We start from the raw sequence: 16,747 nt of genomic DNA, 5'->3' as shown, positions 1-16,747 counted from the left end.
AAAGATGTTCCCAATGGTGGAGAGTCCCAGAACCAGGGACCACAGTCTTAAGGATACGAGGTAAACCATTCAGGACTGAGATGAGATATTTCTTCACCGAGAGAGTGGTGAGCCTGTGGGACTTACTACCACAGAAAGAAGTTGAGGTCAAAACATTTATGTTTTCAAGGAGGATTTACATATAATTCTTGGGGCTAAAAGGATATGAAGAAAAGTTGGAACAGGTTACTGAGTTGGAAGATCAGCAGTGACCATAATAAATATCAGAGCAGGCTCAATGGGCCGAATCACTTCCTCCTGCACCTATTCTCTATGTTCAGCAACTGGGGCCTTGTAAGTTTTAGTTTAGCTAATTTGATTGCAGTATGAGATAGGTAGTGAGAGTAAAGCATGATCTCAAAGGTATGCTAGAAACAATTGGTTTTTGAAGGATAAGGAGGGAACTTCTCTCTCAACCATGCTAGAAGAAAAGCCATACACAGGAGTAATGGTAAAGAAAACCTGCGGCGGGATTCTCCGACCCCGCGCTGGGTTGGAGAATCACCGGGGGGGGGGGGAGGCGGGGCACAAATCACACAATGCCACTCCGACGCCGCTCCGCCGATTCTCCCGCAACCGGAGAATCAGTGCCAATGGCGCCGCCGCAGTCGCGTGGCGCCGGTCGAGGGCCGCTCAACGCGGACCCCCTGGTGAATCTCTGCGCTCGACGGACCGGATGCCCGCAGAGTCCCGCCAGTGTCGTTTGTGTGTGATCCAAAAGGCGGGACCTCGGTGTTCAAGCTGCGGAGGCCGTCTTGGTGTGGGGGAGTGGGGAATCTGACTCCGGGGTGGGCTTCCACAGTGGCCTAGCCCGCGATCGGAGCCTACCGATCGGCGGGCGGGCTTATCCCGGGGGGGGCCTTTGTTCTTCCGCACCAGACCCCTGCAGGGCTCCGCCATGTTGCCCGAGGGCCAGCGAGGGGAAGGCAACCCACATGCATGCACGAACTTGCGCCAGCCGTTGCACGCATGCACGAACGCGGGCCGACTGTTGCGTGCATGCGCAATCTAGCGCTGGCCCTGCTGTTGCCCGTATTGGCAGCTGGAGCTGCGTGAGGTACTCCAATGCCAAGCTGGCCCCCTGTGCAGTGCAGGATCGCTGATCCTAGGGGCCAAATGACGCCGTTGTAAAACGCTTGCCGTTTACGATGGCGTCAACACTTAGCCCCAGGATCGGAGAATCCCGCCCCTGAAGTCCAGTTAGTTAAGGAAACTAGAGGCATGAAGAGGCTTGCAAGAAGCCTGGAAGTCACAGAACAGAGAAAACTGGAAACCAGAAAAGAATATTGTTCAGTAAAGTCACAAAGAGTTGAAAAGGCATTGGAGCATCAGAGGCCAGAAATATATCTGAAATTGTGAGAAATTACTACAATTTGGGAGACTTTATTTGAAATAATTGTGGAAATCAGTGGCTGGATCGTGGTGTTTGTGTAAAAGCCTTAAAGACAAAAGATATCCTAAAGGGGGTGGTGTAAATCCTGGACAGGATTTACTGTTAAAAGTGGAGCGGAAGCTTCGTTTGAAAGAATCACTAGTATAACCTAGACTTAATTTTGGAATGCAAACCGTCAAGGAAAAGCATTATTTTGTGAGAGGATTTTAAAGCATGTTTTGGGAGTGGAGATTGGAAGCTCTCTTATGACAATCATCAGGAGGGATTCTGAGGAGAAATCCAGAGATACTAACTTGTGTTCAGAGCCGAATATATATTTGACCACAGCTAATCTGTATGGTTAAAGGGACTTTGTATCTTAAAATGTACTTTGTAATCCGTGGTAATCTTAAAATCTGTGTGTAATGTTAAGCTAATTGGTTGGGGGGGGGGGGGGGGGGGTGGGTGTGTAAAGGAGCATTGTTTCATAATCCAATTTTTTCATGTTAATTTTTTTTTCTTGTTGGTAAAACTAATTACTGTTTCTGTTACTCACATTTATAAAAAAGAGTAAAAGTTAGGGCCTCTTGATCCATTCTGGAATCTTCCTGTCCAGTTATAACACCAACTGGGATCGTTACACAACAAAATAAATGTTTCTGCCTGTTCTGTGCCTGTGCAATAACTTTAATTTTAGCAAGTTATTTTCTCATAGACTGGTACAATTTCCAACTTTATTATCTTATACCGTTCCATACTAATTCCTGCCTTTAAAAGTCCTTCCTGTAGAACTTGTAATCAACTAATCACTGTAATGTCTTTTAATGAGGTTTATTGCTGAACTTAAACATATCATTAAGGTCAGCCGAATTGCAACTGTTCAGTGGTCACTGCATCTAAATTGAACAGGCAAAAGCTAAGGTGTAGCAATATAAAGAAAAATCAATAGCAAATAATTCATCTACCAGAGCAACCTGATTGACTATTCCCTTACAATGACACTTAGTATCTGGCAAGTGAGCTAGACAGGTTACAGTGGCAGAACATATACCCTGTGCTGAAATTTTAAGTTTTGTTAGTACAGTATAGCAAAAATTTGAAAAGTTATCAACATTGAAGGTTTCACTAAACAATCTGAGTGGTTTTATGACCAAAACAAGTAACAAATATCAAATTAAAATATAATACAAGTAAAAGCAAAACTATAATTATGATAGTTGTTTTTTTATCATTTTAAAATGGACTTATTAAAGGTCCGTATTTTGTTCTAATATGTATTACACATTCAACTCCATCATCAGTATTTAATAATAATCAATTTACAAACTTGGGATTTCCATTTTACATAGTACACAAGAGACATGTGACATTTTATTCTGCCATTTTTCTTTTGTTACAGTTTCCTGTGACAATATTGCAGAATGGTGTGAAGATGACTAACGAACCTCCCACTGGTCTCCGATTAAACCTACTCCAATCCTACGTCACTGACCCTGTCTCTGACCCCACCTTTTTCCAACACTGCGTTGGAAAGGAACTGGTGAGTTAAGTTTTCATGTTGTACAAAATACTACAGATAAATTTGATTATCAAATTGTTCCATTGTATTTTTGACAGTTCTTGTGTTTCTAATCCATTCATATACCTCCATCAGGTCTGGGAGAAACTTCTTTTTGGTCTTTGCTTTTTCCATGCAATTGTACAGGAGAGGAGAAAATTTGGTCCTCTAGGTTGGAATATTGCATATGGATTTAATGAGTCTGACCTGCGTATCAGTATTCGGCAGTTGCAGGTAAATAAAAGAAATCTCCACGATACAATTGACAGATGATGACCATCTTGCATGTCAACTTGTTTTTGTGTTCACGAGTTAGTGGCTTGTAAGCCTCAAAGTAATTTGCAAAGAAATATAAATGGGATAATATCTTCATTTTAACACTGTATTGGTAACATTAATAAATCCCTTGAAAGGGCTTTGTAAAAAAGTTAATAATTAGACTTTTAATTGTATTAAACCATGATGAATCTTTTTATTCAGGTGAATCATATTGTGAGTAATATAAATAAATATTAATTAAGTAACTCATATTCTGAAACTGTTTAAATGTTTCATATACCACCTATTACACATTAAATTTGGTGTGCATGGCATGCATTTAAGCTTTTCAAATCCCACCTTGCATCCTCCAACCCATCCATGGCCCTTTCATCTTTATCTAAATGTATGATCTTACATTAAAGTTTTAAGCCAAAATATCATAAATTACTTGGTTGAATGAACGCTCCATCTGGCCTCACACATACTATTTCTAGAAGATATTCTCCAGTTGCCAAAATCACGTTCGGTGATCGGCTTTAGAATACCCGCTTCCGACGAAATCAGGGGCTGAGGGCACTGTGGGGGGATGGTCCGGGACCCGTGAGCCGGCCAAAAGGGGGGGGGGGGGGCAATATTTTGCAGGCGGGTCCGTGCACGGCCGGCGCCATATTGTACGGCGCATGTGCGGCCACGGACCCGGCAATTCTCCAAGCCAGGTGCTCCACGCTGCTCGCCCTCAGCCAAACAGACTGGTTTGTGCTGAATCTTCAGTTATAAAATTCCACTGATCCCATGACGGCCCCTCAAAATCGGAGACTCCAACCCATAATCTTCCCTGGTCACCCACATTTTGTTTTGTTAAGGGGCTATGCAAGTTGATCCAGGCTTTATCCTTGCCTAACTTTCACACAATGATCTTCTAGTAGGGAATGTTGCACTGTAATTGGGATTGGGAAGCATGGTTAATTTTCCTTGCCCTACAACTTAAGGACATTGAAAGTATATTAGTACCCTTTAGCTTGCTTTAGGTGATTTAATCTAATTTAGGATTGTATCAAGGTCCATCTGAATCTGTATTGTTTAGCTACTTGTTGCCTCAGGAACCTTTGTCGCCTTTTCTGCCCCTATTTTCGTCCAGATTTAGCGGCAACACATATTCTATTTGCTCTACGGTATTTTAATGTTATTGTCTGTATGGTTTACAGCTCTTCGTTAATGAATATGACAGTGTTCCATTTGATGCAATCACATATCTGACTGGCGAATGTAATTATGGAGGCCGTGTAACAGATGACTGGGACAGGCGTCTGCTGATGACGATTCTGGCAGATTTTTGCAATTCTGAGTTGATAGAAAACCCAAGGTACGCGTTCTCTCCCAGTAGAAATTACTGTGCTCCTCCCAAAGGAAACTATGATGACTACATTGACTTCATTAAGGTAATGCACATTTATTGGTTTTCTCTAACTTATTTTGTTAATATATATATAGATTATATAAATCATTCTTACTTTGTGTACATTTCCCCCACATTAAATTATTATGTTTTTTATATCCAATATTAACCATATTGTTGGTAACAATTCCTTATTTGAAAGAAGGAAAATTTTACAATTTATCCATTAATACTTCCATAGAATTGTATGTTTTCCAAGAACAAGGATAGATAAGAAAGTAAAAAGTTTAAGTGCCATGCAATCACCGTCTCCAACAAGAGAGAATCTAACCATCACTCCTTAATGCTATTACCATCATTGAATCCCCACTATCAACATTCTGGGGGTTACCATTGACCAGAAACTTAACTGGTCCAGTTTTATAAATACTGTGGCTACAAGGGCAGGACAATGGCTAGAATTTCTGTGGCAAATACCTGCCTCCCCAAAGCCTGTCCACAATCGACAAGGTACAAGTGTGATGGAATACTCTCCACTTGCCTGGATGAAAGCAGCTCCAACAGCACTCTAGAAGCTTCATACCAGCCAGGACAAAGCAGTCCACTTGATCGGTGCCCCAACCACATAGGGTACTTATATTACCTTCAACGTCCTCCACCACTGATGCACAGTAGCAACCATGTGTACCATCTACAAGGTGCACTGCAGGAACTCACCAAGGTTCCTTCGGCAGCACCTTCCAAACACACAACCACTAACACCTAGAAGAACAAGGAAAGCATATACCTGGGACCACCACCACTGGAAAATTCCCCTCCAAGCCACTCATCATCCTGACTTGGAAATATATCACCTTTCCTTCCCTGTCACTGCGTGAAAACTCTGGAACTCCCTCACTAACAGCATTGTGGATGTACCTACACCACATGCACTGCAGTGGTTCAAGACCACCACCTTCACGAGGGCAATTAGGACTGGGCAATAAATTATGGCCTAGCCAGCAAAGCCTGCACCTGTTGAATGGATTTTAAAATATCAACCTGTTCAGTTCACTCATTCACTTCACCTTAATGTGACCACTTCCTAAAATCCTTAAATTTACCTACCTATTCTTTTTTAAGTTTTTTTAAATTTTAGAAATTTAGAGTACCCAATTCTGTTTTTGTTCCAATTGAGGGGCAATTTAGCGTGGCCAATTTGGCCAATTCACCTACCTTGTACATCTTTTTGGGTTGTGAGGGTGAGACCCACGCAGACACGGGGAGAATGTGCAAACTCCACAGGGACAGTGACCCAGGGTCGGGATCAAACCCGGGTCCTTGGTTCCGTGAGGCAGCAGTGCTAACCACTGCACCACCGTGCTGCTCTTAACCTACCTATTCTACACATAAATTTATACTTTGAAATCAAAACATAAATGCTATTGTTGTGAATTATTTTATAATGTAGGATAATGAGTCGGGCAGCACGATGGTGCAGTGGTTAGCACTGCTGCCTCACGGCGCCGAGGACCCGGGTACGATCCCAGCTCCAGCTCACTGTCCGTGTGGAGTTTGCACATTCTACCCGTGTCTGCATGGGTCTCACCCTCAATACCCAAAGATGTGCACAGTAGGTGGATTGGCCATGCTAAATTGCCCCTTAATTGGAAAAAATAGAATTAGGTACTCTGAATTTTAAAAAAAATAATGTAGGACAATGAGTCTATATTGCCGTACTTCAAAATTTGATTGATTAATTCATCCAAAATGTGCTCTATAACCTTTCCATTGAAATGCTCAGTAATTATTTTCACATTGCATGTGGGTGCTTTTCAAGCAACATCCAAGGTGTTGGATAAAGTTGACACATTTCTCCCTACCTGTCCTGAGCCAATTTGAGACCAAGGACTCATTAGCATGCTGCAGTGAGCTGTTAGAGTATACTACAGTTTGAAAAATAGGAGCAGAAGTAGACCACACAGTCCCAAGGCCTCCACCATTCAATACAATCATGGCTTATCTAGGGCTTTGACTCCACCTTCCCTTCCACTCCTGTATCCATTGATTCCCTGAAATTCCAAAAATCTGCCCGTCCCAGCTTTAAATGTATTTAACGATGGAACCTCCACAACACTCTGGGGTACAGAAAGCTAAAGATTCATCAAAGTCATTCATGTAAGTTGTAAATTGCTGAGGCCCAAGTGCTAGTACTTGTAATTCTCCACTCGTCACGGCCTGCCTACTTAAAAATTATTTGTTTATGTCTACTCTTTGCTTCCTGCCCATTAATCTATCCTCTAACCATGCAAATATATTACTTCCAACTCCATGAGCCCTAATTATGCTTATTAACCTTTTGTGTGGCAGCTTATCAAATGCTTTTTGGAAATCCAGGTATGCTCCATCTGCTGTATCCCCTTTATCTACCCTACCAGTTATATTCTCAAAAGAACCCCACACACATGAGCATTACCCCCCCCCCCCCCCAAATAGAGACACCTTGCCATGAGGTCACTGAGGGTCCCTTTTTCAGGCCTTCCCATGTCCCCTTTCGGGCCCTCTTCTTTCAGGACCCCAGCCCTTCACCCCCCAAACCGTCATACCCCCTTCTCCCCAGCCCTTCTTTATTGGGCATGGACCCCTTCAGGCTCTGACCCTTGACAGGGAGGAGTCTCTCGACATCTACCAGCTGCGTCGCGCCCTGTTTGGGCACAACACAGCTGGTAGATCGCGCCCAATGTCTGCTATAAGGCACACATTCCAGTCATTTGCATTTGAAGATTGCATCAAGGTTTGACAGTTGGCATAGATTTCCAATGTGCACATGTAAGCAGCCTCTCACCTTTTACAAGCAGTTATTTGTTCATCCATTTACTTGCCTATCTGAAAATTGCATCAGGTTAGGCCTTGGTCATCCTAAGGGTGGCTGAGATACTCTCCCGCAATTTGCAACACAGACCACCCATTTATAAAGCAAAACCGGACTAGCCAGCAGTTAAAATTTGGAACTTTTTGTTTCCTGTTTTGTAATATCACTTTTAACATATTTTTCCGTCTCCACAGAAACTACCTTCCTCTCAGCACCCAGAGGTCTTTGGAATGCATGAAAATGTAGATATCTCAAAGGATCTACAACAAACCAAGATAATGTTTGATTCACTGCTATTAACACAAGGAGGCAGTGGACAGGGCGGCCCATCTGGTTCCAGTGATCATGTACTACATGATATTGCAACAGGCATCCTGAATAAGGTACTTAGAATGCCCAAACACCTGCTCATGGGCAGCACGGTAACACAAGTGATCAGCACTTTGGCTTCACAGCGCCAGTATCCCAGGTTCGATTCCTTGCTGGGTCATTGTGCGGAGTCTGCCCGTTCTCCCCGTGTCTGCGTGATTTACCTCCGGGTGCTCCGGTTTCCTCCCACAGTCCAAAACCGTGCAGGTTAGGTGGATTGGCCATGATAAATTGCCCTTAGTGACCAAATAAGGTTAGGAGGGGTTGTTGGGTTGCGGTGGAAGTGAGGGCTTGAGTGGGTCGGTGCAGACTCGATGGGCCAAATGGCCGCCTTCTGCACTGTATGTTCTATTGATATCACTTAATTTTACAAGTGTTCCATGTCAGAGTGCATGACATTGTCAATAACACCATGCATAGCTATATTCAAAGATTATGGCCGAGATTCTCCAATCCCGAGGCCAATTTCTGACACCAGTGCGAAAAGCGCCGTGAGCCACTCCGGCGTCAACGGACCTCCACGTCCAGGTATTCACCCCTTCCTAGGGACTAGTATGGCGCCGGAGAGGGGTCCGCAGCTGCGGTGCCCGAAAGCCAATGGGCCACAGCCGGCGCGAGTTTGCGCATGCGCGTCACGGCTGCTGTGATCCTGCGCAAGCACGTGGTCCCCGTCTCTGCGCCGGCCCCCGGCAATATGGCGGAGCCCTATAGAGGCCCAGCACAGAGGAACTAGCCCGCCCGCCGATCGGTGGCCCCGATCGCGGGCCAGGCCACCGTGGAGGGCCCCCTCACCCCCAAACCTGGACGGCTCCCGCAGGCAGAACACCGAGGTCCCACCGGGTAAGACCATATGTAACCTACGCCGGCGGGACTTGGCTGAACTCGGCGGGCTCTCGGCCCGTCGAGGCCCGGAGAATTGCCACGGGGGCTGCTTTCGACGGCCCCCAACCAGCGCGGTGGCAATCCCATGGGCATCCGAGAATCGGCGGCGGAGAATCAGCGGGCCAGAGTCGGAGCCATTCTCGCACCCCACCCCGCCAATTCTCCAACCCAGCGCAGGGTCGGAGAATCCCAGCCTATGTTCCATGGGTTTTGACTTGACCGTTGTAGTTATCAAACACATAGTGTGACTATTACTCTTCCAGCTGCCTAAAGATTATGATATTGAGCAAGCATTGCTCAAATTCCCAGTAATATATGAAGAAAGCATGAACACAGTATTAGTGCAAGAGATGGAGCGGTTCAACAAGTAAGTCGAGATTCTTTACCTCATATCAGACATTTACAATAAAGTTTATTCTAATCCAAATATCCGACGTAATATGGATTGTACAGACCCATTTCACTGTTAAATATAGATGCAAAAATACTCACAACGTTCTGGCCAAGAGGCTGGAGAACTGCGTATCAGAGATGGTTGCAGAGGACCAGATGAGCTTTTCAAGGGTAGGAGTTCACCTCCTGGGCCCTAATGCTATGACTGGGTGGATCCCCAGATGGTACATCAGGAGTGGAGGCAGCCTGCTGTGATTCCCGCCTTGAGCCTGGGTTGCGGCGCTGCCAGTCCTGGAGGCCTGCTCTCGTCTCAGCCCGGCTTGCGTGCCCGCAGCCATGGAGCACAGGCAGTGGACCACCTCCATCTGGGACTGCACCACATCACGCTCCAATAGTGCCACCACCTCCCGTGTCTGTATCACATCAGCCAGTGTCAGAGCCATCCCCCTCTGGGACTGGGCCACCTCCCTCTGTGTCTTGCCATGTCAGCCAGTGCCTGGGCAATACCACCGACGGTTAGGTGGATTGGCCATGATAAATTGCCCTCAGTGTCCAAAATTGCCCTTAGTGTTGGGTGGGGTTACTGGGTTATGGGGATAGGGTGGAGTTATTGACCTTGGGTAGGGTGCTCTTTCCAAGAGCCGGTGCAGACTCGATGGGCTGAATGGCCTCCTTCTGCACTGTAAATTCTATGATTCTTAGCCATGGCCCGCTGTGACTGGGCCATGCTCAGGAGCGGCGCCGCAATTTCTAGATGGCTCTGGCACATGGCTGCCTGTGAGAGGACAGTCCTGTCCTGAGCCTCGGTCAGCACCTGCAGTTTTCCCTAGGCCTTGGATATATGATCCATAGCCAAAACCCTCAACCCTTGGGCCTCCTTCTTGGATGCTACCCATGTGGTGATGGCCTGGGTGGCAAGCATGGTCAGCGCAACCTCCTGCTCCTGCATGCGGTTGGACTCCTTCACCTGCGCCTACAAGATGCTTGCCGACAACCTCTCATGCAGTCCCTGGCTCTGCAATTGTATCTCCACTAAAGATGGGACTGTCCATTCCAGACTCCCAAAACCCAACTGGATGGCAACTAGTCCCTGGGAACAGCCCGCCCTCCAACTGTCTGCCCCCTTGGAAGTTCCTACCTCCACCTGATGTAGTGGAGCAGCTGTGTGGTACACACTATATAATGTCCCAGGAGCCTCTTCACTAGATTGCCAGACCGAGATGAGTGCCTCTGGGATGGCGGAGAGTGTTGGAGACAACTGTGACAGGAAATCAGTGTCAATATCGGAATTAAGCTCGGGGTGTCTAATGTTTCAGGCATATGAGTCAACTCCATGTCGGTATTGTCATCGCTTCGCGGCACACGGGGGGATTCTGGTTGTGGTACTGGTTGTGTCTGAGGGCGGGGGCCACCAGATGCACCCGCCACAAGGCGCATGATTAGACCGCAAGCTGTGGGGGGTGTGGGGTTGAGGGTAATGTGTGGCTGAGGGTAATGTGAGGGTGGTGTGGGGTGAGGGTAGGGTGGGGGTGGTGTTGTGGAGAGGGTCGTTGACACATGTGGTACGGTGAACCGCAACTAAGTGGGGTCTCACTTCCTCGCCCGCGGTTGATCTCCACCCCAGGCAACTTCCCTTTCCTCAGACCCGCCAACCACGTCCATGGCCTGCTGCTTTGCTGTGGTGAGGGGCCACCAGTCTGGCAAAGAGAAAATGCTGGAAAATCTCAACAGGTCTGACAGCATCTGTAAGGAGAGACAGGAGCTAATGTTTCAAATCCTGATGACCTTTTGTCAAAGCCACCAGTCTGCTGTTCTCTTTCTAGTTTTCTCCCGCTCCCAGCGTTTATGGGCGGCCTTCTCCTTCTGGGGTGGGGCTCAACAGAAAATGCACAGTGTGAGACAGTCCAGCACATGCAGCCCACGGTATAATCCAATTCAAAATTGAGTTTGATTGATTTTTGTTGGGCATGATTATAACGGCTACCAAGCAATCTGGGTAAATGGAGCTGGAATATAGATTGGTTGTGGTCTAATTGGATGTTGGTATAAATGTGAGGGCTGCATGGCTTCCTCCTGTTCCTATAATCTTCATTAACTAACATTTTAACAAACATTTCTGTGTGTTTTTATGGTATATTTCATATAAAAATATAAAAACTAAATTGGTACCACCTTTCTTACAATTCTTAACATCGTTTGTTTCTTCATTTCAGTTTAATCAGAACAATACGGTTCACCCTTCAGAGTTTGCAGAAAGCAATTAAAGGTCTAGTCGTGATGGATTCAAAGCTGGAAGCACTGGCAGGAAGTTTGCTTATTGGAAAACTGCCCGATCAGTGGGCTCATCGTTCTTATCCCAGCCTCAAGCCATTGGGAAGCTATGTCAGTGATTTTTTAACCCGGCTACAATTCCTGCAGGTACAAACCATGTACTTTATCACAATCTCAAAATAGCTGTAAGCCAAAACCTTATGGATTAGTAAATGGGAATGTGTGTCACCAGATCTTAGTATGAATGGTGTAATGTCGCACAAAGCAAAGAGCTTTTTCAATCAAATCTCCCTGATTATGACTTGTGCAGCTTCTGCAGCTAATAACTGACTAAAATATTTCCATTGGTGCAATGTCATTGAGGACATGGATCAATTTTCTTATGTTATTGCATATATTTAACTATAAATATTAGATATAATAAGTTATGTCTGTTTTTATTTCACTATTACATAAATCTCCTCCAGTGTGCGTAATCTCATTATTTACTTCATTGCCTTTCTGCCATGCATTCTTTGCTAATATCGCTGCTCCTTGGATTGTATTATCCATACTTTTTTTTTGTATTTAATGTTTATGACACTTACAAAGAGTTCTGTGTGCACGATAAGTCCCTCAATTTCCAACCAAAATGATATCAATGGAGGACGGTAGATATTAGGTAGGGTGGTCTTAATTAGGTTTAAGACCTACTTCCGCAAACATCATTTGGTTCCGAATCCAACGCCTTGCGGGACTTGGGTGAATCACGCAAGGTGCTGAGGCTACCGTGAAGAGGGCTCTCCCAGGATTCTCCGTCCATGTTGTGCACTCACTTGAGTGCAAAGAGGCCAGAGAATCGCGCCCTTGGCGCCATGACTGTCTACAATGCTAATCATGAAAACCATGAAAACCTGCTCAAACATAGAGCTATCCTCTGCAGTGGCAACAAAATAGCTTTCTGTGACATTGGGCGGGATTCTCCCATACCCGGCGAGACGGAGTGGCGTGAACCACTCCGGCGTCAGGCCGCCCCAAAGGTGCGGAATCCTCCGCTCCTTCAGGGGCCAGGCCGGCAACGGAGTGGTTTCCGCCCTGCTGGCCGGCGTGGAAAGCCTTTGGCACCACGCCAGCCGGGGCCGAAGGGACTTCGCCAGCCAGCGCGAGTCCACGCATGCGTGGGAGCGTCAGCGGCTGCTGAGGTCATCCCCGCGCATGCGCGGGGGGGGTCACCTTCATGCCCACCCCCCCCCCCCCCCCCCCCCGCTGTGAGCGGCCGCCGACTGGCGCAGCACGATTGCCGCCCCTTTGCCGGCCGGCGGGTGCGGGATTCACACCGCCCCCGCCCCCCCCGGTGATTCTCCGACCTTTAACATCAGGAAAACAGATAATGAGTAGGTCCCCATCCACTTCCCTTCGATAAACACCTCACCCAGTATCGGTTCCCTGCCCCCACTTTTCCCACCGCCTAGGTCTATCGAAACCTGTTTGACTAGGCTCCAATGGCTGCAGCCCCCCCCCCCCCCCCCCCCCCCCCCCCGTTCACTAGCCAGCTTGAGCTTGCTCGTGTAGAGGCCTCTGCCCAGGCCCCACTCCCCTCTCCAAACCCCTCTCCCCACCCCGCCCCAGGAAAAGAAAGAAATCGCCTTCAAACAAACAAACCCAATGCAAAACAAACCCCAGAAAACCATCATTGCAAAAAATCCCAACTCTTACCTGATCCAAATAGGCAACTTCACCCCCACATGAAATAAAAAATACAACTGTTGATGATCTTCCATCCCCCCTACCCTCTGTCTAAGACCAATCCTCAGTCCCACTTCTCACTTCTGCCCCAGTCCTTCTGCCTTCACAAACGTCTCCGCCGCTTCCACTACGCCAAACCATACACCGCAGTTATAAAGTGCCGTTTTCACTCGGCCAAAGGCCGCCCACCTCATCGCCAACTCCACGGTTAAGTCCTGGTATATACGTATGCCAGCTCCAGCCCGCTGCACCTCCCGATTCAGCTTTGCCTAACTCAGGACCTTCTCCTTCACATGGTACCTATGGAAACAAATAATCACCACTCTTGGCGGCTCATTCGCCTTTGGTTTGGGCCTCAATGACTGATGAGCCCAATCCAGTTCGTACTGGGAGGGATCATCCCCCCTCCCCCAACAGCTCCGCCAACATCTTGGCAAAGTACTCAGTCGACCTCGGGCCCTCCACCCCCATCGGGCAGGCCCACGATCCTCAGATTTTACTACCTATCTGTTTTCCAGAGCTCTGTTGGCCTCCGCCACTCTTTGCAGCTCCTCACCCATCGAGGTGAGCTGTTCGCTGTGTTGCAACAAGACCTCCTCCACTCCCTTCAGTTTCTCACCCTGCTCCCGCACCTCAGCCGATGACCTCCTCAACACTGCTGCCTTCACCAGGGCAATCGCCTCCTCCACCAGTACCTTCAATGCCGCCATCATCTCCTTCCTCATCACCTCTATGTGCTTTGCAAACTGTTTTTCGAATTCCAAACCCATCATCTCGGTCACTTTTTCTGCCGTGATCAGTGCGGCCCCACCCAGCGACCCAGCCTCTGCCATCTTTCCTGTTGCCAAGCTGATCCTGTTACTCGACGGCAAATCTTCATTCACCCCCTTCACGCCGGCTTCCTTTTGGTTTTTGGGCATTCTCCTCCTTCACTATGTCTCCCTACACTTATTTCATGAAACATTGCCCCTGGGACTGGGCATTAAATTCTAAAAACATCAATCTCGAGCAGGATCCACACAACATGTGTCTTCCTCCTACATGCCAACACCGGAAGTCCCCCACTGAGGTTTCTACTCCCTCCCACTCCTCAGCGCATACTACGCCCGAAGCCTAACTGCTCAACAGCCAACCAACTGCTCAGTCTGGCTGCCGGTGGCCAAAATAGGAGGCAAAATATGATAATACGGTTCTGCCACTAAATTTTCAGGAGCTGAAGGAAATCCATTCTTCCAGTTTTCCCAATCTCAAAGCAGCATTGCCCCACCTCCCCATTACATGTTCAAAGTAATATCAAGTCATTTGTCTCCAATTGACTTGAATTAGAAACTCTACCACATGAATTTTAGCATCAGCTTATGGAGGGATTCACCAAACTATCTGATTCCTCAAACCCTGAATCTCATTTTTGAACTATAAATTCTCAGCAGATTTTGTCTTCATGAATGCTGACCTAATTCAATGTTTTATACTTGACAGAACTGGTTTGATAATGGAAAGCCCAATGTCTTCTGGTTGTCTGGGTTCTTCTTTACCCAGGCCTTCCTGACTGGAGTCATGCAGAACTATGCCAGAAAGTACACAATCCCTATTGACCTGCTGGGATTTGAGTATGAGGTAATTCCTCGCTTTGTGTTTGTCCTTTTATTCTCTCTCTCTTTTATTTTCATTGCCTTTCCTGTGAATAAAGAATGAAGTCAGTAATTTGGAATTTCCTTGTAGCATTGACATCAGGTTTTGTCAAAATATTTATCTCCAACAGAAGGAACAGCAAATGTAGGTCTCTGATAGCAATCCAGTAACACCTTGTCGCTTATTGCGGTTCTTCCAATGGATATCCCATAATCTCTTCCTCGGAATTAGATAATCACAGTTCTTCCTTTTGTGCTGGTTGTGACGTTACTGAAGTTTTACTTGATAGTTGAAATTTTAACTTTGTTTTTGGTTAAAAACAGGAATTGAAGAGTGTTGTATTTCTTTAGGTCCTGTCCACAGACACAGTCTCAAAATCGCCACCAGATGGAGCTTACATTCATGGAACGTACCTGGATGGTTGCCGATGGGATCGAGAGAGGTATGCAGTACAGCCATCGCATTTCTCGGTCTTGAATATGCAAGATTTCCTCTGAAATTATTTTAACACTGTGTTGTTATAATTGTATGGCAGTGTGTGAAATATTTATTGCAAACTTATGATTTTGTTTCTATTATTTCCCCTCACCTCCCAGAGGGTTACTGAGTGAACAGCTTCCAAAAATACTCTTTGATTTAATGCCAGTTATCTGGATAAAACCAAGTGAGTAAATCTACATTGACTTTTCTTGAGAAATTTACTTTTATCTGCTATTATTTAAATCATGAATAGAATGATAATATTTTGATCAGATTCACAATTAATTCAGTGAAGGTACAGAGGAAAGTTTTTGGCAAGTTTGTTAAGTGTTGTATGCTGGTATCTCATGATGTCATTTCAGGGCCATTTTCTAATGAATTTATCAAAATGATTAATTCCCTGTTATGGTACTAATTTAGTCATTCTAATATAATAAAACATAAATTTGTCTTTCCCCCTCAGCAGACTGTTACAACTAGCAATTCTGACCCATGCTCCTTCTACTGCTGCTCCCCGCCTGTTTTCCTCTCCTTTCTTGCTCCAGCTGATTCCAACCTCTGCATCCTCTCAGCTCCTGTTATCGGTGACAGTGGCCTTTATTCCATCTTCAATGGTTGAGCATAGCATAAAATTATCCATTGCCAATTCTAAAGTGGCCTCAGAGAGGCGCAACCCCTGAGAATATGCAGCTGCTCATTGGTCAGTTTTAGCTCCAGCCGCTGTCTTGATGATGATGTTTCACAATCCGGAATTAGACCCAGCTTCAAGCATATAGCAGACTTGCATTTCATGTCCGATGTAATTGGCGAATAAACCTTTTTTATGATCCGTTCTTAGGAGACTACTTCATTTATTGCCCTGAAAAGGTTACAGTGGGTCGTCTTTTTGAACTGCTGCTATTCTTTGTTGTGCTTTGGATACAGCTGACTTACTAGGGCACTTCAGGCATACATTGGGACCGGAATCAGTTAGAGACCAAACAAGATAAAGACAGCAGGTTTTATTCCCTGAAGAACACTTTTGAACCAGTGTTTTTTTCTAAACAATGCATAAACTACATTGTCACTTTTATTGTTTTAAGATTTGAACTTGTGCTCTCCGGGTTAGGCTGTGGGATTACTAGTCCAGAAAAATAAAAACAATACACTATTGGACCATATTTAAAACTCTTATCTGGACCCCAGTAAGAAATTTACACCCATGCATCCAGTTTCTGTTTGCCCACTATGAACTCGTCTTTCTATAAGGATGCACTTTTCTGTAGTAGACAATTAAGAAGCAAATTGAGAGCCAAGGCTTGGTGATGCCTTGTGTACACTGGTATGCTGCCTTTTGCAGATACCAAATGCAGGGCGGGAACGTCTTACAAGATTTTTAAAATTCAAATGGGGAACATCCTGTGGGCTGGTCATGCATGATTCTTTGCCAAATAAAACCCAAAGTTGAAATGAAATGAAATGAAAATCGCTTATTGTCACAAATAGGCTTCAAATGAAGTTACTGTGAAAAGCCCCTAG

The 16,747-nt window shown here is 45.9% G+C and overlaps 1 protein-coding gene across 1 annotated transcript in view; it reads left to right on the top strand.

Annotated features, from left to right (window-relative positions):
• Positions 1 to 16,747, top strand: part of dnah12 (dynein, axonemal, heavy chain 12) — a 385,091-nt gene that overhangs the window by 367,672 nt on the left and 672 nt on the right. Inside the window, exons 65-73 of the mRNA XM_038812830.1 lie at positions 2,811 to 2,951; positions 3,066 to 3,203; positions 4,436 to 4,669; positions 7,672 to 7,860; positions 8,992 to 9,095; positions 11,335 to 11,539; positions 14,597 to 14,734; positions 15,100 to 15,191; positions 15,346 to 15,413. Coding sequence (XP_038668758.1) covers positions 2,811 to 2,951; positions 3,066 to 3,203; positions 4,436 to 4,669; positions 7,672 to 7,860; positions 8,992 to 9,095; positions 11,335 to 11,539; positions 14,597 to 14,734; positions 15,100 to 15,191; positions 15,346 to 15,413 — 1,309 coding nt within the window. The remainder of the gene's footprint in view (positions 1 to 2,810; positions 2,952 to 3,065; positions 3,204 to 4,435; positions 4,670 to 7,671; positions 7,861 to 8,991; positions 9,096 to 11,334; positions 11,540 to 14,596; positions 14,735 to 15,099; positions 15,192 to 15,345; positions 15,414 to 16,747) is intronic.

Source organism: Scyliorhinus canicula, chromosome 11 (assembly GCF_902713615.1).
Source record: "Scyliorhinus canicula chromosome 11, sScyCan1.1, whole genome shotgun sequence".
NCBI lineage: Eukaryota > Metazoa > Chordata > Chondrichthyes > Carcharhiniformes > Scyliorhinidae > Scyliorhinus > Scyliorhinus canicula.
Note: the sequence above shows the minus strand (reverse complement) of the source record. Positions and strands in the feature narration are given on the sequence as shown.